The following is a 22,922-nucleotide window of genomic DNA, read 5'->3' on the forward strand; positions in this document are numbered from 1 at the left end:
GAACTTATGCATTCCACGCAGGACGGTGGAAACAAATAAGCATCTCGCATGTGTTGCAGTCATAGTACAAATGAGAGCAGTGATACGTCAGCAGTAGTAACACAGAGGAGGTATGAAGAAGAGAAGTTTTCGAGGGAAAGGGTTTACCACACGTATGTAACTCCATCTTTCTCCCTCTCTCACTCTCTCGTTCAACTTGCCATACATGGCATCCCTGGTGGTGATAATCGTTGAATTCGAAGTGCTTTGGAATTATGAGGCTAGAATTTACTAGCGAGACCTGTGAACTATAACCGACCAGCCAATTGAGTAATACGGGTGAACTGTGAATGACCAGAGAACTGCATGAGAAGTGTGTTACGTAGTCTTTGAACTGTTTTTGAACAGCTTTTGAACTTTAATTGAACTATAATATCTGATGCCGCAAAATCAAATTTTCCGTTACAATGAAAGTAATACCGGTAACTGAGGAATAGGAAGTGCTGAAGCGATATGAGAATAAAAGTTAACGTTGCGTGCGCGGTCCATGGGATTGCGTTATTAATTATTACTTCAAGATTCTTAATGCTACGACAATGGTCTCGAAGTCGCCCTGCTTTCACATGTCATCTGCACGATACACATGCCTTCATAACTGGCAACAACAAATTGCCCCGACTAAGACCTTTCCCACAAAACAACGTAGAATGTCCCACTTTGTCACCATTATCAATAGTTCCTACATGGATACAGACAGCGACAGAGTCGATACGACTGATGACTATAGATGTTAAGTCCCATAGTGCTCAGAGCCATTTGAACCATTTGAACAGAGTCGATACAAGCTAAAGGTAACCGCCTTTAGCATTGCTCCAGTTTTTGGCTGGCATGTTTTCCAGGAGAAAGCAATCTCAGTTGGTTACGAGGTCCTCCTTAAACCCTTCTTATTGTTCACTATTCTCATTCTTGTACTAAAACTATTTTTGAAAAACATGAGTTTATCAGACAATGTAATGCTAATTTCGATAGGCAAACCGGGAAATACGATACAGCTTGCACAATGTTAAGTCCCGTAGTGCTTAGAGCCATTTGTACCATATGAACAGCTTGCACACTTGTACCGATTTGGTCTCCATAGCTGCGTTATGACATAAACATGATGGTTATTTTCTGCGCAGTATATTCTAAATATCGTGTAAACATTCCAAGAGTGGTAATGCCATTATTCAAACTCGCAGACGTGTTCCTTCCATTTTCACACTGATATTACTTAACTCATAACCATACGTTATTCGTTAAATTTTTTGTTTTGAATCAAAATATTGCAAAAATTTAATGTAAAACACTTATGGTCGTATTCTTTATACGAGGAAAGAGTACTGTCGCGTTGAAATATAGCCTCTGGTCGACCAGTGCCCTCATCTTCAAATCCTTCGGACAGAGGGAGTCATCCTTTCCATAACGAGACACCAGGTACGTAGGGATCACGTGGCCACCGATATTCAAACACTACTGCCACAGTGTTACAGAGGTTAAGAACGAATTATATGAGACGGCGTAGACATTCACCACTGGATTTACCTCCCATGAAGAATAAAACCGTTGTCGTCGATTGCTGGTACCGTGTGTTCTGGATTTATCTGGAACAAAAAGTGAGTGTCAAAACAGAGTAGTCAGTTTCACTATGTAGACTAACAAGCTCAAGTGAAAAAATGTATTATGTTCCATGAGTACTTTTGTTTTTCGAATGCAACAACAGTAGGTTAAGATTGATCCGAGAATACAGGCTTTTGCCAACCAGTCACAATCACAATGTGGCCCACCGAGTAAGACAACATCTGGCGGGCAGCTTGAATTTGTGTGCGCAAAGGCCTGAGTGGCTAACTTCAACGCTAATTAACTCTGAGTCGACGCAACGCATCGAATTTTTTGTTAACAATTTTTTGTCAGCACAACGTACCCTGCAACGCTCTTACAAGCTTTTCTGAACACCGTGTACATCATATTACGTTTTCGTGCACGTGATCTGAACCGTTGGTGATCGATAGGTCGCGCTACGGTTGCTAGGACAACATTTTCGTCTTAGTGGAGGCGGGGCGTGGTTTGCGCGGAGATCGGAGGCGCTAGGGCAGTGACTGAGACCAGGAAGTTGAAACTGTTCGCTCGGGGTGAGGCGGCAGAGTTGGAACCAGGCGGCGAGGCCAGTAGTGTGACGGCAGTTGATCAACAGGATAACAGTCACAGATTCTGAGCGTAGCACGATACCAGGAAGAGACGCTCAGGCGGGTTCCTGGATTGCGAACCATTACCACCTCGATTGCGGCCGGCTGCATATCTTTGAAAACGTGGGGTGCGTACCAAGGGCAGGGGCGTGTTGTGTGCTCCAGCGACCGACCGGTCGTGGAGTCGGACGGCGGACCGCAGCTGTGTTGAAGTTGTGTGTCTGCTGCACATTGTCCTTCCTTTACCGTTGTGCGGATACGTCTGGTGAGTTGCCGATTTGGCTTATCGGATGCGAGTGAGTCTAGCATCTAGTTCGGTAGTTTTCTGGTTCTTTTTCGAGGTTCACGTCCGATTCCATATCAACATCTGGTTAGTGATCCCGCTTCTGTCTCTAGACAGGAAAATTGTGTGAATACTCCTATAAAACTACTGAATATGTTTCTTTATTAGTGCTCCAATAGTGTTATTTGCTGTAAGGCGTCGGATTTATGGCAGCGCGCATTTATATTTTGAGTGGGTTCATGCCATGTGCCACATGCTACTGGTGCGCACAACTTGATCTGTTGTCTTATTGGGTGTTTATACTACCAAGTTTGACTGTGTTTTTTTAATTGTTTGTAAGGGTGGGGCCTCTTAATATTATTTATCAAGTCTCTCTCAGTGAGAACTTTATTTTGCGCCTGTTACTACTACTGTATTATACGCGGCTGTAATGTCATTCAAAATGTTGTGTTCTGTCTGCTTTTAGTCAGTGGTGCGTAAGCCAAACGAATGCGGTAGCATGTGGCTTAGTGGTCCGCTCCGCGTGGTGGTTACTTGTTTACCCCTCGCCCACGTAGGGCCAGTTTGGTACAATTTGCGGGTGGCAGTCGAACTTCCTGCTTGGTAACTGTATTTAGATTTTGGCCGCCTCAGAGGTTTCGTTGATTTGACTCCGTTAACTCACTGAAAAATTATCAACTTTTATTTTATTTATTTATTCATTTTTATTTAATTTTGACTGTCGTGCGGCGGGTTCGGTCTATAGTAGAGGCCTGACCCAATTTCTGTACTAGATTTTGTATTTCTCAGTTAATTAGGTTACCATTTGTGTTTGTTTCGGTGGGACTTAGGTTAAATCTACCAAGTTGGTAGAGCAGGCGCAGCGTCCGAAACCGGATCCTAGTCCGCGCCCGACCGAACGACCAACCGGATGCAGGTGGTCCTTACGATCCCACTACATCTTGCCAAGACGGCGTTGTATAGCAAATCGATGTATTTATTTGTCTCTCAATCACTGCGTGCCTACTGCAGCTCTCCTTTTAATTTTTATTTTATTTCTACCTCATCTATGCTGTTGAAGTGTTAACCGGCTAATTTTCCAACTGAGTAATTACTAGGTTCATTTACTTAAATGTTTTAATACAAGAGTGGTTCGGCCAACTGAGTAGGTATTATGCACTGTTGGCTTTCGAGCTGGCCATATACTAGGAGATTTATGATCTATTAATTTCATGAAGGTTCTCACTGACTATTTATACGAATCAGGACGCCATGCTTAACACCAATTGTGTGTTTATTTCTTTAGCGTGCCTTTTGCATCTCCGCTGTGTGGTGGTATAGTAATTTTCTTATATGGAGCTTTTTCGCGGAGCGTACTTCTGTTTAGGATTGTAAATCTTAAAGTTTCTTTCGCGAAAGGATTTTTACCGCTTTTATTCCACTGATACAGTTTTTAATATTGTATTTAATCTCTTTGCTATTAATCTGTCTGGTACAGATTGATTGTAAATTATTCTGTTTCTTAGTAGTCAATACAACTGGAGGTGCCTCTCCAATATATGTTTTATAAATCTAACTTAATATGTTGTGTTAAAATAAAGACAAAGTATACAATACGCGTAATGTTCAATCTTTCTTTGGCCCTGTCCTTCCTACCACAGACAGCCTCACACCGGTTTTGCGTATCATGATCTATAAAACAAGAAATGAGCCTTTTAGCATATGTCTGATGTAAGGGATTTCTGAATACTGTAAGAAATTAAGATTATTGAAATCAGTACTTGCGTCTCACCTTACGCTATTCCTCCGACAACTGTTCTTTCTTATACAGCTCGACGTGTTTCACCGTGACGTCAATCCAAATGGCCTTAGAAACAGCTAAAACTGTTCTCGATGGTGGGCTAATAGGCCAGTGGTACAGAACGACGGACATGGTTCAGAGGGCCGTCTGAAAGCATAGAGAAACAGTTACGAGTTTAGTCAACAGCACAGATAATTCAGCAATCGCGTTACATCGCAATCTTTCATCATTTCTTTCTGAATCTATTCTTTCGCCTATGTCCGGGAAGAGGGTAACCCGCAAAGTGGCATATTTTAAGTTACCATGTATATATATTTAATACTTGTCGAATTAATAAGAAAAACTGTGAAATTTGTGAGACCCGTGGATTTTCGCAGCGGCACTTAAGAAAAAGAAAATAAATCATCCTTTTTATGCAGCTTAACAACACTCCATTCGCTATCTCCCTTCCATTGTCGAAAGTAAAACATTTAAGTCCTCTGGGATTTCGAGCTGATCTGTTCACTCAGCGATTTTTTATTGTAGTGGGTGGTCACCAATGTCCGTGCCAATGTCGTGGTTTATACACACATCAAAAAAAAGTTTTCTATCATCTCGGTTCCGAGAGTTCCGGAACCTGTACAGAAAATTGGAATAGAGATCAACATAAAAATCATTTCCGCTATTTTTATTGCTCATGAAAACCACACATTGCATGTTATACCACTATACAGCGAGATCTTCTGAGGTGGATGGCATTCACGTATCGTACAGCCGTTACAACGCCCTAGATGAGCACCAGCGACGTACGTCGGCCCCACATAATGCCACACTGAAACGGCAGGGAACCTCCACCTTGCTACACTCGCTGGACAGTGTGACTAAGGCGTTCAGCCTGACCAGGTTGCCTCCAAACACATTTACGACGATCGTCTGGTTGAAGGCGTATGCTATACTCATCAGTGAAGAGAACGTGATGCCAATTCTTAGCGGACCATCCGCCATGTTGTTGGGCCCATCTGTACCGCGCTGCATGGTGTCGTAGTTACAAAGATGGACCTCGCCATGGACGTCGGGAGTGAAGTTGTGCATCATGCAGCCTATTGGGCACAGTTTGAGTCGTAACACGACGTCCTGTGGCTGCACAAAAGCATTATTCGACATGGTGGCGTTGATGTTACTGTTCTTCCGAGCCATAATACGTAGGTAGCGGTCATCCACTGCAGTAGTAGCCCTTGGGCGGCCTGAGCGAGGCATTTCGTCGACCATTCCTGTCTGTCTGTATCTCCTCCATGTCCAACAACATCCCATTGGTTCACTCCGAGACGCCTAGACACTTCCCTTATTGAGAGCCCTTCCTGGCACAAAGTAACAACGCGGACGCGGTCGAACCACGGTATTGACCGTCTAGGCCTGGTTGAACTACGGACAACACGAGCCGTGTTGGAATGACTCCAACTGATCGGCTGTCGGACCCCCTCCATCTAATAGGCGCTGCTCATGCATGGTTGTTTACATCTTTGGGCGGGTTTAGTGACATCTCTGAACAGTCAAATGGATTGTGTCTGTGATTACATATCCAGTCAACGTCTACCTTCAAGAGTTCTGGGAACGGGGGTGATGCAAAACGTTTTTTGATGTGTTTATACCAAACCTCATTGCAGGGTCTCATGAAATGAGGGCATGTCACACTGTCGATGGTGATCTATCTGTCGGATGGGGACATTTAGTTCGGCTGGCCCCTGATGCTATTCGATAGGTGTGTAGGAGTAGGCTAAGTACTGGCGCCGGATTTCAACCTCTCCCATCATTATACACAAACATAACACTACATGTCAGGGCGTCCATAACACTCATCTACACTCTAGAAACACCAGTGACACAACACTCACATATTCGGAAGAAAAGGGGCCAGTGTGCGCGGAGGGAGAACACCATTTCCGACAGGCGGCTGAACCCACACCTAAGCAAACTTTGCAACGTCCAACATTATTGCCACACATTAGTTTTGCTAGTCGGAAGGAAAGGACAGTCACTGACAGGCATCGACCTCCTTTGCCTCATTTACGCAGCCAGGGGCAGAATTTTTCAACCTGTCAGGGAATCAGCGTATTTTTAGCTGAGTTTCGATAGTTGGTACTGTCTGTTTCAGATTAAGCAATAAATATTTATTTTGCTAGGAATGATAATGGAATACATTACGCAATGTTTTGTCCAATCTTCTACATTACTTCAAACACCAAATGAAGCTTTGGACCTGCAATCCTGGAAAAATTCGCGACGCAAGATAAGTATATCCATGACAGTCTTGGATTTCAGAAACTGTCAAATGGGGGCTCGACGCTTAACCTAAAGTATTAGTCAAAGGTAGATCTCATACTTTTCCTCTAGTTTCCAGTTGATTCCGCGAAGTGTGAGGTTCGCTACAGAATTCGTTCTTAATGGTTTGCCTATATCCTCCTATATAAAAAAAAATCTCACCTACAGATTTCGAGAAGAAGAGCTGACACAGTAGATCTGGGATTCTATCACATGTAGCCACATATGTCGGATGAAATACTGCTGTATAGCCGGCCGGGTTGGCCGAGCGGTTTTAGGCGCTACAGTCTGGAACCGCGCGACCGCTACCGTCGCAGGTTCGAATAGTGCCTCGGGCAGGGGTGTGTGTCATATCCTTAGGTTAGTTAAGTTTAAGTAGTTGTACGTTCTAGGGGACTGATGACCTCAGAAGTTAACTCCCATAGTGCTCAGAGCCATTTGAACTGCTGTATAAAGTTGGTATCCCTCAATCGATCCGATATAAATTTACCCGGAAACCTGCCATGCCATGGGAGATTTGTGGGCTAGTACAAGAAGATTTAAATAAAAGTATCGATGAAGTAACATAAAGTGAGCCCCTAAGATAACAGAATTGTAAGTTTCCTTCTCTGCCTTGTTCTTAAATGTGCTCGATGTTGAATCATTCTTATAGACTTTATTTGATTCACATTTTTAAGTTCAGTTTTCGAGTCACATTATCGTAAATTACCAAGCTGCTCACAATCGACAGACATGCAAGTAACAGCCCACTTACACGGCAGTGGGATGGTCATTGTTGGGGTTGCAATTCCACATACAAAAGCACCGAATCGTACACCTACCCGTTTCAACTTCTCGACCAGTGTTGCTCCTTTACCACGAATTCGGAAGCCTGTTTAGATAGCCGTACCGTTCGACGTGCTGCATCTGTTGTCTATTGGAACAGTGAATGGTATATGTCATAGATACAGAATTCGTTCTCACTGACATCTAGAGAACACGAAGAGATAAAAGCTACTACTGCAAGCCGTATGTTTTTGTAGGACATGGCGTGAACACTTCGTTACCGTGCAGTCCAAAGTTGCGCCACTGTTACATCCAAATACCCCACAAATCCTGGATATTGCACTATTCGACCTGCCGGCTAAATGGAGAAGCACAATTCGGTCCCTTTCACACGTCAGCGTGCTGATAACGCTTTTTTACACGATTACACGGCTTCTCTATTTATCTTTCTTATAATGACCACGCAACGTCTGACGCTACCCGCTGCAGCTTCTACGCCTGGTAACAAAACTAAAGACGAACACTAATGCACTCTGATGGTGGCCGTTCTACTTGTCACAGAGAATTGCAGTTGTAATCATTTACATACCGGCCGACGGTGTGAACATGTATGAAGTTATTGTGACCGCCCATCATGTCTTCTGGGTGTTTCACATTTTTGTCAGGCTGTGTATTTCTACATTAGTTACTTCCAAACATGTGTATGAGACTACTGACTCTAGATGAGACTCAATAATCCTCTAGTCGGAGTACATCACACTTATCACGTTACGTGAGGTGAACAACTACGCATTCCTGTGCATTATGCACAACTACGCATTCTTGTACATTAAGGAAAACTGCCAGTCTTTGTACAAGACTCGTGGTGTCTAGATCTGACTGGATGCTACAGCAACTTAGGCCGGACACAATGTCCTTATAGACAACTGCAACATCTGCGAAAAGCCTGATATTGCAGTCAATAGCCGGCCGAAGTGGCCGTGCGGTTAAAGGCGCTGCAGTCTGGAACCGCAAGACCGCTCCGGTCGCAGGTTCGAATCCTGCCTCGGGCATGGATGTTTGTGATGTCCTTAGGTTAGTTAGGTTTAAGTAGTTCTAAGTTCTAGGGGACTAATGACCTCAGCAGTTGAGTCCCATAGTGCTCAGAGCCATTTGAACCATTTTTGCAGTCAATAATTTCCACTAAGTTCTCACGTAAAACAGATATAACATCGGTCACATTCCATGCTAAAAGACGTCAACAAATATAGAGAACTATTCTTAATGTGAGAAAAAAATTTCTGAGAAATTACGGATGAAGTACATCGGTGTATGAAAGTGATAATGAACTATCAGAAAACCTAAAAGGAAGTGAATCGTAGCGTTTGAGATTTGGTGTTACACAAGGATGCTGAAAATGAAGTTAACCAATAAGATAAAAAAAGTGGGATGTTCTACACAGAATAAGTCACGCAAAGAAATATGTGGAACACACTAAAGGTGTGCTGTCACCGCCAGACACCACACTTGCTAGGTAGTAGCTTTTAAATCGGCCACGGTCCATTAGTATACGCCGGACCCGCGTGTCGTCACTGTCAGTGATAGCAGACCGAGCGCTACCACACGGCAGGTCTAGAGAGACGTACTGGCACTCGCCCCAGTTGTACAGCCGACTTAGACAGGAATGGTTCACTGACAAATACGCTCTCATTTGCCGAGACGATAGTTAGCATAGCCTTCAGCTACGTCATTTGCTACGACCTAGCAAGGCGCCATTACCAGTGTATACTGAAATGGAGATTATATCTGTACAAGAGCGATGTACACCAATTATGGATTAAAGTTAAGTATTCCAGCAGCTACGTATTTTCTTTATAGCATTCATTACGTATCCTGTTTCAGACCTCACGCCAGCCTGCGTGAGTTTAAGCGCGTGCCTTTCGGCTTCCTCTCATTGTGACTTGGCTGTCTAGCCAAGTCACAACATTTTTGGCGACGAGTCTCAAAAGAGGATTTAGCGTTCGTATTGCCCTAATTTACTTGTGTCATGGCTTCGCCACAATCTCCAGATGTACTGTCCGAATTTTACCGCTTGCAGAATCAGCAGACGCAGGCCTCATTGGATGCCCTTGGACAGCTCGTCCAGGGTCAACGTGCAATGCAAAACGATGCGACAGCCGCTGCTCCACCGCTACCGCAGCCACAACATGCTGTTGCACCACCTTTTCATCATTTCGATGCGGCACTGGAAAGCTGGACGGAGTGGTCACGCCAATTTGGATTCCATCTCGCCGCCTACAGAATTCAAGGTAACGAGCGGCAGCCTCACTTATTGGCGTGTGTAGGGGTGCAGACGTACCGTGTGATAGTGAAATTATTTCCCTGCCGCGACGTAGCAACTCTGTCCCACGAAGAAATTTTGTCTGCATTAGATGCATATTTCAAGGAATCAGTCAATGTAGTTGCAAAAAGGTATACGTTCTTTCGTACAAAACGTACGGCCGGTCAAACTAATCGGGAGTGGGTTGCAACCTTGCAAGGCCTTACTCGGGATTGTGCTTTTGAGTGTGAATGTGGACTCCCTTATTCAGATACTATGGTGCGTGATGCAATTGCACACAACGTTTCTGATGTTCGTATCAGGGAACAGATTTTGAAACTAGTCAATCCCTCCCTTCAACAAGTGATAGACATATTGGATAGGCAAGACACACTTGACTTTGCTCAGGAATCATTTGAAACTTCGCCAGCTGTGTGTCACATTAACCGGCCTGCCAGACACGCTGCACGGAACGGTAAACAGCCCTCGCGCCCGTCCGCACAGCTGCCGCGAAGTCCTTCGCTAAATGTGCCACGCCAGCAAGCAAATGCAGTGCTAAAATCATGTCCGTGGTGTGCAACTAGACATTCGCGTGAGAATTGCCCGTCACGCCAAGCTATTTGCTTTTTCTGTAATAAAAAAGGACATGTTCAAAGTGTTTGCCAGAAAAAGCTCCGATCGGACACACACAACCATTCCAGGCCCTTTGCTTCGCGCCGTAATCGGAATCGAACCAAGAATACTCAGGCTCGTGAACCTTCGCCCATGGAAATTCATGTAGTTACTTCCACTCCGCCCAGTGCCACTATTTCTAACAGTGCCTGTGTTCGTCCCACAAATAGTGTGCGTCGACGTCGACGGAAATCACATCAAGTAGCAAGTGCTTCTGTACCAGTGTCTGTTCACGTTGTACGAGACAGTCGCTCTTGTCATCAGCAGGACAATTAACTTTTTGTAGACTTGGACATTCATGGCACTGTGATACCACTCCAGCTCGATACCGGAGCTGCAGTTTCTCTGATCAATCACAACACGTACAAACAACTGGGCACACCTCCGTTGCGTGCCGCAAATGTTAAGTTAAATAGTTATTCCGGACAGAATATCCAGAATATTCCTGTGTTAGGACAGTGCAGCCTTCTTGCAACATACAAGGGACAGACAAAACTTGTGTCTTTTTACGTCCTTCGTTCTTCTTCTGCAGTGAACTTGTTTGGTTTAGATTTATTTCAGTTGTTTAACTTGTCTGTAGTCCATTAGGTCCTATCAGTGAACCAGACTGTGCCTTCAGCCAGTGTTTCTTGTCTATGTGAAGATTTTGCAGACGTTTTTGCCCCGGGCCTAGATTGCGCTAAGAACTATGAAGCACATTTGGAACTGAAAGTCAACGCGCAACCGAAATTTTTCTGAGCGCGCAATGTTCCCCACGCATTGCGTGATGAGGTCGCAAGAACATTACACGATTTAGAATAACAAGGTGTGATTGAACATGTGCAGGCTTCTCTCTGGGCCTCGCCCTTAGTAATTTTGCCAAAACCTTCCGGAAAATTTAGACTTTGTGTGGACTTCAAGGCAACAGTGAATCCACAACTAGTGATTGCAACTTTTCCTTTACCCCGCCCAGAAGATCTTTTTGACAAACTGTGCCCGGGTAAATATTTTTCGAAATTGGTCCTAGCAGATGCGTACTTGCAAATACCGGTAGACGAAGAATCCCAGCGCGTTTTGGTGGTCAACACGCATCTTGGTTTGTATCGATTCAAAAGACTGCCATTCGGGTGTGCCTCCGCCCCTGCATTGTTTCAGCAATATCTGCAAACTGTTTGTGCGTCGGTCCCTGCTGCAGCAAACTATCTGGACGATATTGTGGTCTCCGGAAAGACGGAAGAAGAACACTTAGCCAATCTCAGAACATTATTTCAGGTCTTGCGCCAAAATGGTCTTCGCTTGCGGAAGGACAAATGTGTTTTTTGCTCGTAACTTACCTTATCTGGGACATGTAATCAATGCCCAAGGCATACATCCCAGTCCAGAGCACCTCCGTGCCATACAAGACTTGCCTTCGCCGCAGAATTTGAAGCAGCTACAGAGTGTGCTGGGAAACCTTAATTATTATAATAAATTTGTTCCACATGCCTCTTCCATTTCAGCTCCGCTTCATCGCTTACGCCGTAAAGGTGTTCCGTTCGTCTGGACGACGGAATGCGAACGCGCCTTTCGCCAGTTGAAATCGGCGTTGCTTTCAAATACTTGCCTTACGCCATTCGATCCCCAGAAACCCCTTTTGTTGAAGGTAGATGCATCGGATTTCGGGATCGGTGCTGTGCTTGCGCACAAAGATGGATCGCATGATCGCCCTATTGCCTTTGCGTCCAAATTGCTCTCGTCTGCGAAAAGAAATTATTCCCAGATCGAGAAAGAAGCTTTGGCTCTCGTATTTGGTGTTACAAAGTTTCATGATTTCTTCTATGGTCGTCACTTTACCGTCATCACAGACCACAAACCTTCGACGTCGCTTTTTCATCCGAACAAGCCTGTACCTCCACGTACAGCGCAGAAATTCATTCGCTGGTCTATTTTCCTCTCGCGGTACCGCTACGATATCTTGTATCGGTCCACTGCTAAGCACGGAAACGCCGATGCGTTGTTCCGTTTGCCTGTTGCTGAGGATAGAGCATTCGATTCTTCCGAACTTGCTTGCATGTTCATTGATTCGGAAACCGATGATGTGGTCGAATCGTTTCCGATTGATTTTCGTCGTGTAGCTACAGCCACAGCTGCTGACCCTGTCCTTGCTACAGTTTTGCGTTTTTTTGCTACGCAATGGCCCTTGTCAAAGTCACGGTTCGAGGATCCGTTGGTTCGCCGATTTTTTGCTCACAAGGAGAGACTTTTTGTTCGACGTGGTGTTTTGCTGCTGCGTTCTGATAATGATCAGTCCCGGGTCGTGGTCCCACGTTCGTTACAGTCCTCTGCCTTACGGCTTCTCCACCAAGGACATTGGGGTATAGTGCGAACGAAACAACTTGCTCGTCAGCACTGTACTTGGTTCGGAATCGATGCTGCGATTACGAATATGTGCTCTTCTTGCATGGCGTGTGCCGAACAACAATCCGCACCGCCGCGGAAATTCTTTGCATGGCCGAAAGCCACTTCCCCTTGGCAACGCTTACACATTGATTTTGCTGGTCCATTCTGGAATGCTCGATGGTTGGTTGTGGTCGATTCATTCAGTAATTTTCTTTTGTTGTCAGGATGTCTTCCACGACGTCATCTGCCACCATCCAAGCGTTATCTGCTATCTTTTGCATAGAAGGTCTTCCACAGACTATTGTTTCCGACAATGGCCCACAATTCATGTCCGCAGAATTTCAGTCATTATGCAAGGCCAATGGTATTCAACATCTGACATCCGCGTCGTTTTCGCCTCAGTCAAACGATGCCGCTGAACGATTGGTCCGGACTTTCAAGTCACAGATGTTGAAGTTGAAAGAGTCGCATTCTCGGGAGGACGCGTTATTGCTCTTTTTGTCTTCGTATCGCTCTCAGCCCCGAGATGGTCGCTCGCCGGCTGAGTTGCTCCACGGTCGTCCTCATCGAACCTTGATGTCTTTGCTGCATCCGCCGTATCAGGTTCCTGTGCAGCGGCAGCCACGTGCTTTTGCTCCACGCGCCGTTGTATTCTATCGCAACTATCGAGGTTCACGGCGTTGGCTCGCAGGGCGCATTCTTCGCTGCCTCGGCCGCGCTATGTATCTGGTTTTGGGGGCCTCTGGTGAGGTGCGTCGGCATCTCAATCAGCTGCGCCTCTGTCGTCGCACGGGTCCTGCCGCTCCCCGTCTGCTTTCAGCGACGGTGCCGTCCGGTCAGCGCCCTGGGGACCCATCTACTGGCTCGCCTCATCCCCAGGTGTTACCGACGCTGCCTTCCATTTTGCCCCATGGCGACGCGCCGCCGCCGCCGCCTGTTCTCCCGCCGGCGATGCCCGCAATGGACGCTTCGCTGCAGCCGCCAAGCGCCTCCCTGGGTCACGCGCCGCCGATCGCTTCCCGTGACCAGCTGTCCTCCGACATGGAACTCTTGCCCGCTCCGGACCAGCTATCGTCTTCGCCCGTCGGCTGCCCCGCCCCGATGGAGGTCGACCCTTCGGCCCCTCCTGTCTCTTTACGGGCGCATACACCGCATGTTGGCGTGCACCCTGGACTAGGTTTTCAGGCGTTTCCTAGCTCCCCTCGGACCGAATGGCCGGGTGCGGGTGGCACAGCCTCGCCTGTTGTTAGGCTCCCCACCTCGTCGCATACGTCGACATGGGGTCCTCCCCACGGCGGGCGGAAGCCTTATAACACAACCGTTCGCCGATTTGCGGGGGAGGAATGTGGTGTCACCGCCAGACACCACACTTGCTAGGTGGTAGTCTTTAAATCGGTCGCCGTCCATTAGTATACGTCGGACCCGCGTGTCGCCACTGTCAGTGATAGCAGACCGAACGCCACCACACGGCAGGTCTAGAGAGACGTCCTGGCACTCGCCCCAGTTGGACAGCCGACTTAGACAGGAATGGTTCACTGACAAATACGCTCTCATTTGCCGAGACGATAGTTAGCATATCCTTCAGCTACGTCATTTGCTACGACCTAGCAAGGCGCCATTACCAGTGTATACTGAAATGGAGATTATATCTGTACAAGAGCGATGTACACCAATTATGGATTAAAGTTAAGTATTCCAGCAGCTACGTATTTTCTTTATAGCATTCATTACGTATCCTGTTTCAGACCTCACGCCAGCCTGCGTGAGTTTAAGCGCGTGCCTTTCGGCTTCCTCTCATTGTGCCTTGGCTGTCTTGCCAAGTCACAACAAAAGGTATGTATAGGGTGATAGGAATTCTTTTTTCAGATAACAGAATAGCTTCAACGATATTAGAGAGAACTCTAGAAGACGAATGTTGTAGGGAAAGGCAGAGCCTGGAATATATTACACAGATGGCTGAGTGCTGCTCTGAGAAGGCCAGCATTACATGAAATGTTTGGGGGCTGCAACAAAATAGTAGGAAAATAACGACTTGGTGGGAACGTATGAACAAATAAAAATATCCGCGGCCCTCCTAAACTTCTGAAAATTTAAAAAACTTCACAATATTACACAACACTCACTAACTTTCAATACAATGATGATGAGAAGTAGCAAGCAGCACATGCTGATGGTGTATAAGACGCTGGGACGTAGAATTTATAGAAGGAATTCTCGGAAGCAAAATAAAATTTGACAGCCAAACCTATTGGAGTGAAATACACAAATTTGAAATAAGATTTGCCGTACAGGAAGTTTGGAGAAACGTTATACGAGTGTTTGTTTTAACTTGAGACAACTAAATACCTCGGAAACGACACATCGTACGATAAAAAACGTTGTAGGTGAAAAGTTGATGCTAGTAAAGGGTGTCTCTGTCCGTGCAACAACTGGCCACCTTCTAACCACCCTGCTGCGTAGGTGTGGTCAACTTTGTACTTTCAAATGGATTTTAAGGATATTCAGATTGCCGGCCAGTGTGACCGAGCGGTTCAAGGCGCTTCAGTCTGGAACCGCGCGACCGCAACGGTCGCAGGTTCGAATCCTGCCTCGGGTATGGATGTGTATGATGTCCTTAGATTAGTTAGGTTTAAGTAGTTCTAATTTCTAGGGGACTGATGACCTCAGAAGTTAAGTCCCATAGTGCTCAGAGCCATTTGAACCATTTTGATACTCAGATTGTACGCCAAAAAATGTGTACGGAGTCCTCAAACGATTGTGTCCCATTCGTGGTAGATGGCGCTGTAATAGTGAAATATCATATGTGCCTGTTTCTGCTATTAAGAACTGGCGCATTTGATTGTACATTTCATTTACGACGTAAATGTAAACCACTATGTTCAAACGTTACTTGAGTGTTGAACATTTGATTGTACAGCACATATAATACGAGTAGGCATAGATATTTGTGGCAAATAAGCTACTGCGTGAAGAGTTTGACAGAACACTGAAAGACCTAAGTCGAAACAAGGCCACAGGAGCAGACAACATTCCATTATGACTAATGACAGCCTTGGAAGAGCCAGGCCTAACAAAACTCAACCATCTAGTGAGGAAGATGTATGAGACAGGCGAAATACCCTCAGACTTCAAGAAGAATATAATAATTCCAATCCCAAAGAAAGCAGGTGTTGACAGATGTGAAAATTACCGAACTATCAGTTTAATAAGCCACGGCTTCAAAATACTAACACGAATTCTTTACAGACGAATGGAAAAACTGGTAGAAGCTGACCTCGGGGAAGATCAGTTTCGATTCCGTAGAAATGTTGGAACACCTGAGGCAATACTGATCCTACGACTTAACTTAGAAAATAGATTAAGGAAAGGCAAACCTACGTTTCTAGCATTTGTAGACTTAGAGAAAGCTTTTGACATTGTTGACTGGAATACTCTGTTTCAAATTCTGAAAGTGGCAGGGGTAAAATACAGCGAGCGAAAGGCTATTTACAATTTGTACAGAAACAAGATGGTAGTTATAAGAGTCGAGGGGCATGAAAGGGAAGCAGTGGTTGGGAAGGGAGTGAGACAGGGTTGTAGCCTATTCGCGATGTTATTCAATCTGTATATTGAGCAAGCAATAAAGTAAAAAAAAGAAAAATTTGGAGTAGGAATTAAAATCCATGGAGAAGAAATAAAAACTTTGAGGTTCGCCGATGACATTGTAATTCTGTCAGAGACAGCAGAGGACTTGGAATAGCAGTTGAACGGAATGGACAGTGTCTTGAAAGGAGGATATAAGATGAACATCAACAAAAGCAAAACGAGGATAATGGAATGTAGTCGAATTTAGTCGGGTGATGCTGAGGGAATTAGATTAGGAAATGAGACGCTTGAAGTAGTAAAGGAGTTTTGCTATTTGAGGAGAAAAATAACTGATGGTGGTAGAAGTAGAGAGTATATAAAATATAGACTGGCAATGGCAAAGAAGGCGTTTCTGAAGAAGAGATATTCGTTAACATCGAGTATAGAGTTAAGTGTCAGGAAGTCGTTTCTGAAAGTATTTGTATGGAGTGTAGCCATGTATGGATGTGAAACGTGGACGATAAATAGTTTAGACAAGAAGAGAATAGAAGCTTTCGAAATGTGGTGCTACAGAAGAGTGCTGAAGGTTAGATGGGTAGATCACATAACTAATGGGGAGGTATTGAATAGAATTGGAGAGAAGAGAAATTTGTGGCACAACTTGACTAGAAGAAGGGATCGGTTGGTAGGGCATATTCTGAGGCATCAAGGAATCGCCAATTTAGTATTGGAGGGCAACGTGGAGGGTAAAAATCGTAGGGGGAGACCAAGAGATGAATATACTAAACAGATTGAGAAGGATGTAGGTTGCAGTAGGTACTGGGAGATGAAGAACCTTGCACAGGATAGAGTAGCACGGAGAGCTGCATCAAACCAGTCTCTGGACTCAAGATCACAACAACAACAAGCTACTTGTTGATGGTGGTCAGTCCCCAAATCTTCTGAATGCTTTCGGGGTCCTTTAATTTCATCGTAAATGAAATGTAGAGTAAAATGTATCACCTCTTAATTGCAAAAATCAGGCCAGTGATATTTGGCGATTGCAGCAACATCTACCGCGAAATGAAAGCAATGTTTTGAGCAAACGCAGACTCTGAATCCATACAAATCATAAAAATGATGTATATGCATGTATGTATGTATGTATGTATGTACACTGACCAGACAGAATATTATAACCAACGACCTACTATCGCCACCGTCCCCGGAATTTACAGGAATTAGGTGACTTGTTTGTGCAAATGTGGTGCCAACTCCCTCCAGCCATCTACCAACGCATCATTGCTTGCACGCCGCGACTGTCGCCTCTGTTATGAGTGCCAAAGGTGGACATAGCGGCTATCAGGTAGCTTGTCATAATGTTCTGCCTCATCAGTGTATATACGTATGTATGTATTTATCTTCCTCATATCCTCCTAAACCACAGGGCCGATATCAACAAAACTTGCTACATATATCACTTACTGTCTGAATAGAATCACTGCGGTAATAAGAACCACCCACCTAGCAGAAAGGTGGAGTTGGGAATGAAAAAACAGTGTAGCCTACGATGCGAGAATACCCATTCTTAGGTCACCCAGTATTTGACAATGAGGAGCACGTCGAGACTTGCAAGAAACTTTACACATCATTTCAAACCACTACGAAACTTTTTCTCGCTGACGACCGCCAAAACTTGATCGAAGGAAAAAAGTTTTCGCTTACTACTTTTCTGCTCTTCATGCAGTAAAACTGCCATATGACCCATGACGTTTTAATTTGTTAATTCTTCGCTATTGACTGTATTCGTGACACATTTTTCGGACAGCATCCACATACGCCGCTGAATGTACCCACAAAAAATATATCAGCGTACGACACATAGTTTAGGAGATATAACGCCATAAACACTGAGGTGCGTGAGAAACTCCGGCATCATGAATGACGTTTTAATTTACTACTTCTTTACTACTAACTCGATTCACAACACATTTCGTAGACAGTAGACACATACACTGATCACCCAGAACATTATGGCCACCGACCTACTGTCGACATAAACCGTCCAGGCGATAGCAACGTCACCTGGCGAGGAATGACTGCTAGTCAGACACACACACGGTGCACGTAGTATTAATAAGAGTGCTGTCCGTGTGTATGTGGGGAAGGCGCGCGATCAATCTGACTTTGACCGAGGGCAAACAGTGATGGCCCAGAGGCTCAGCACGAGCATTTCGGAAACTGCACGACTTGTGGGGTGTTTGAGGCTTGCTGTGGTGAGTGTCTTCAAAACGTGACGAAACCAGAGTGAAACCACGTCCAGACATCGTGGGGTTGGGCGGTCACGTCTCATTAGAGGTCCGATGTCATAGGCTGAGCAATCAGGATACGTAGCGAACTGTGAAGGAACTAACATCAGACGTTAATGCTAGACAGTGTACAAATAAATCGTTCAAATAGCTCTGAGCACTAAGCGACTTAACTTCTGACGTCATAAATCGCCTAGAACTCAAACTAATTAAACCTAACTAACCTAAGGACATCACACATATTCATGCCCGAGGCAGGATTCGAACCTGCCACCGTAGCGGTCGCGCGGTTCTAGACTGAAGCGCTTACAACCGCTCGGCCGCTCCGGCCGGTAACACACAGTACACCAAACACCCCTAACGGTCTGCCTCCGCAATTGACGACCCGTGCACGTACCAGTGTTAACATCACGACGTCGGCAGCTGCGACTGCAGTGGGAACGTGACCATCGGCACTGGACGTTGGTGCAGTGATAGAGTGTTGCAAGGTCTGATGAATCCTGATACCCTTCAAACACAGTGGCTCCATTATGCTCTGGGGAACTTTCAAGTGGGCATCAATGGCTTCAGTAGAGCTCGTCCAAGGTACCAAAACGTATCGTCCACTGGTTGCAGATCACTTACACCGCTTCATGTCGATCATGTTTCCCGATAGCTATGGTATTTTTCATCAAGATAATGCGCCATGTCACAAGGTCAGGAGCGTGATGGAGTGGTTTGAGGAACACAGGGGCGTGTTTCAGCTGATGTACTGGCCACTCAGCTCGCCAGATCTGAACCCGATCGAACACATCTGAGATGTGATTGGATGTGGCTTCAGAGCTCATCAGTCCCCTCCCCAGAATTTATGGGAATTAGGTGACTTGTGTGTGCAGATGTAGAACCAAATCCATCCAGCGACCTACGAAGGCCTCACTGCTTCCGCGCCACGATGCGTCGCCTCTGTTGTCCGTGCCAAAGGTGCACATATTGGCTATTACGCAGGCGGTCAAAATGTTCTAGCTGATCAGTGAATATCACTGGATGTACCTGCAGAATTACATCATTGTGCAGCACATATAGCAAGAGATAAGACGTCATAGGCATTGAGCTGTGTGGAAATGAAACTGCAGGGCGAAATTCGCTAGATACAGAGGTGAAATACGTGTGCAAATACAAGTGAAATATGTTGAATATGCATGAAACATATTTGATAAGTGAGCATGCGGTCAAAGCCACAGGTAAAAAGCCCATCCTAAGCCCCTCGAACGATTTAAATCAAATTTGGTACACATATTAATCATAATCTGTGGGGGTAAGAAACACCAGCTTCCTATTGGGGTGAGTATGATAACGAGGAGAGAGAATGGAGGACGAAGAGACGGACAGATAGCGAGAAACAAGGAGCAGATAGGCACAGGTAGGAGGAGGAGAAGATAGTTGGAGATTAAAATGGGCAGAGAGAGGGGAGAGTAAGTGATGGATAGGGGAAAGAAAGAGGAAGAGAGATGGAGGGGGGAAGAGATAGGAGATAGATGAAGAGAAGATAAATAAACAGAGGAGGAAGAGGAAATGGACAGAGAGAGGGTAGAGGAGGAGATGACCCAGAAAGGAAAGGGAGGTGGGCAAATAGTGGAGAGAAGATGGACAGAGAGAGGGTGGAGGAGAAGACTTTAGTAAGAGAGGGGAGGAGGACATGGAATTAGAGGGGTAAGTAGGAGACAGACAGAGGGGGAAGGAGCAGGAGGGTAGAGGGGGAGGAGCATGTTCACAGAAAGAGGAGGAGGGAGAGATGGACAGAGGGCGAGAGGGGAGAAGTACAGAGGGGCAAGAGGAGATGGCCAGAGAGTGGGGGTGGAGGAGGTGGACAGAGAGGGGGAAGGAGGTTATGGGTTGTCAGAAGACTGGAATAAATACATGCCCGAGCCAGGGGAGGGGGGGGGGGCGGTCCAACTGAAAATACAAAGTTGTTCCCACCCACGCAAGAGGGATGGTTAGGAGGCGGCCAGTTGCAGCTTAGATGAATGTCTCCTTTACTAATATGAACTTCTGGGTTAGAACTTTTTTTGTACGATGTGTGATTTCGAGATATTTAGTTGTCTCAAAAAATACCCATTATACCAGCGTGCGAGACGTGAAGACTATAGCTTCTGTTTATACCACTCAATATGAGTCACCGTACCAGCTGAGGCGATTAATCAAAAGCGATGCAATTGCATTTAGTGGCATTTACAATAACAAACATTAAAAGGCTGCTACAGAAGCTATGTCGGACACTTACGTCCAAACTGCTGTCGATCGGGTGGAGGCCAGCGCCGCGGTGATGGTGCGGCACACAGCCACTCACAGTAGCCGCCTACATTTAATTCCGCAGACCGCCGACTGGTTCAAAATGGTTCAAATGGCTCTGAGCACTATGGGACTTAACATCTGTGGTCATTAGTCCCCTAGAACTTAGAACTACTTAAACCTAACTAACCTAAGGACATCACACACATCTATGCCCGAGGCAGGATTCGAACCTGCGACCGTAGCGGTCGCGCGGCTCCGGACTGAGCGCCTAGAACCGCTAGACCACCGCGGCCGGCCCGCCGACTGGTGCTGCTATCTCTGCTTACATACTGGCCGTGACCTCGTGAGATCTCCAACGAGTAAGCACTCTCACGCTGAGGCGATAAGGCGAAACAAACAACGATGAGTCTTGTACAGTGATTCAGTACAAATACTCGTACTACATGAAAGTAATTTAAGGCGTTGGCTTACTTTTTTTATTCACTTGGAACAGTGGTTCTCAACCATTTATGGACCTATAATTTTCAATGCGATATTGTTCGCAGTTGCGATGAATTTTTTGAAAGATTTCTTAAAGCCTTCATCTGTCATTCTCTTTATTTCCTGTACGATTGTACAATTTCGGCCTTAGGCCATTTTCAAGTATTTCATGGATGATTTTTTAGTAGCAGATTGTGTCATATACGTCGTTGCTCCTATGACATCATGTTATGCTCATAAAATAATTCGAGGTCTTCACGCTATTTTAGGAGCACGTTACTTTCGAGCAGTTGTTGCAACACGAATACGACATAATCTGCTACTAAAAAGTCATCCATAAAATACTTGGAAAGGCCTAAGGCCGAAATCCCAGGAAATAAAGAGAATGGCAGCTGAAGGCTTTAAGAAATCATTGAGAAAAACGTTTATGGACCATTACCCCTGTGTGCAGTCAGATATGAGCTGGATTAGCTAGTACCCCACTCCCACCCCCGCCACACTTCTTGCCGCTCCCCCTACCACCGCCAGCGCCTAACTAAACTTAAAATGAAAAACGATTTTCTCTGAACATTTATTTTTAAAATGATGAATGATAGGTGATATTTAGTTGTGGTAGGTTTTTCTTTATGCCACAAACTAGTGAGTCAATGAGACAACTGGTATCCTTATGACTAACAAACATTTTTGTATTTAAATGAAAGTTCCGCCATTTAACTGTATAGACTATTCATTCTATTGTACAATCATGATTTCAACCTTTGGACTTTTTACGTACCACAGTGTTAACCATGACCAGACTTCTGTAGTCGAGGTCGTTGTCGAAATATATTAAACTTGGTCATATGAGGTAGGTGTCACAGCATATAAATGAGAACATATTCACAATGTGTGGCAGAAATAGAACAAACATGTCTAACTCACATTTAGTAACTGTGGTACGATCATCAAAAACGTTCATTACATGTGCAGGCACCATTATCTAAAGACACACTGTCTGATATATTAAACAAATTTTATGACACAGTTCCTAAATGTCTGTCAGGCATGTTAGTTCTGTTTCTGCCAGACACTTTTCGAATATGTTACCATTTATATGCTGTGACACCTGTAGTATATAATTAAATTTAATATACTTCCGTGATGACTTCTTTAAAGAAGTGTGATCAGGTTTAACATTGTGGTACTTGAAAATGGCCAAAGGCCAAAACCATGATTGTACAGCAGCATAGACAGTCTGCACAGTTCAATGGTGGAACTTTCATTTAAACATTATTATAGGAAGAAAGATTGCCAAACTTTTTTAAATTGTCGTGGTTCTCTGTCAGTGTGCATCATAAGACATGCTCAAAATCCATTCATTTTCTTGTATCTATTTGCACTGTTATCATAATCAAATATCTGTCACTTCTATAAATCCTACACACCACATTTCTTTTCCCCGTGTCGGGTAGTGTGTGTGTGTGTGTGTGTGTGTGTGTGTGTTTGTGTGTGTTGGAATAACAAAGCTAACTATCCACAGTGAGGTAGACATGTATTACAAAATATGCTTCCACTGCAGTATTGTTCTCTCTAGTGGCACTTGCTTCACATGTACCCTCCATCCTGCACCCACATTTAACATCAACCGAGTCAAAGTGTGTGCACTACACTTACTGTTCGTAAA

At 45.0% G+C, this 22,922-nt stretch overlaps 1 protein-coding gene across 1 annotated transcript; it reads right to left on the minus strand.

Moving 5' to 3' along the window:
• Positions 1–1,311: 1,311 nt before the first annotated feature.
• On the minus strand, positions 1,312–20,922 carry LOC124805702 (glutathione S-transferase D7-like). The gene is made up of 4 exons (XM_047266272.1): positions 20,769–20,922; positions 4,275–4,411; positions 3,526–3,535; positions 1,312–1,488 (listed from the first exon to the last, which is right to left on the minus strand). The coding sequence occupies exons 2-4, from the start codon at positions 4,394–4,396 to the stop codon at positions 1,312–1,314; spliced, it is 309 nt and encodes a 102-aa protein (XP_047122228.1). The 5' UTR covers positions 4,397–4,411; positions 20,769–20,922.
• Positions 20,923–22,922: the final 2,000 nt, after the last annotated feature.

This window comes from Schistocerca piceifrons, chromosome 7 (genome assembly GCF_021461385.2).
Source record: "Schistocerca piceifrons isolate TAMUIC-IGC-003096 chromosome 7, iqSchPice1.1, whole genome shotgun sequence".
NCBI classification, from domain to species: Eukaryota; Metazoa; Arthropoda; class Insecta; order Orthoptera; family Acrididae; genus Schistocerca; species Schistocerca piceifrons.

What these genes read in the sequence shown, in the direction of transcription:
- LOC124805702 (XM_047266272.1), bottom strand. Translation starts at nt 4,396, where the DNA reads ATGTCCGTCGTTCTGTACCACTGGCCTATTAGCCCACCATCGAGAACA.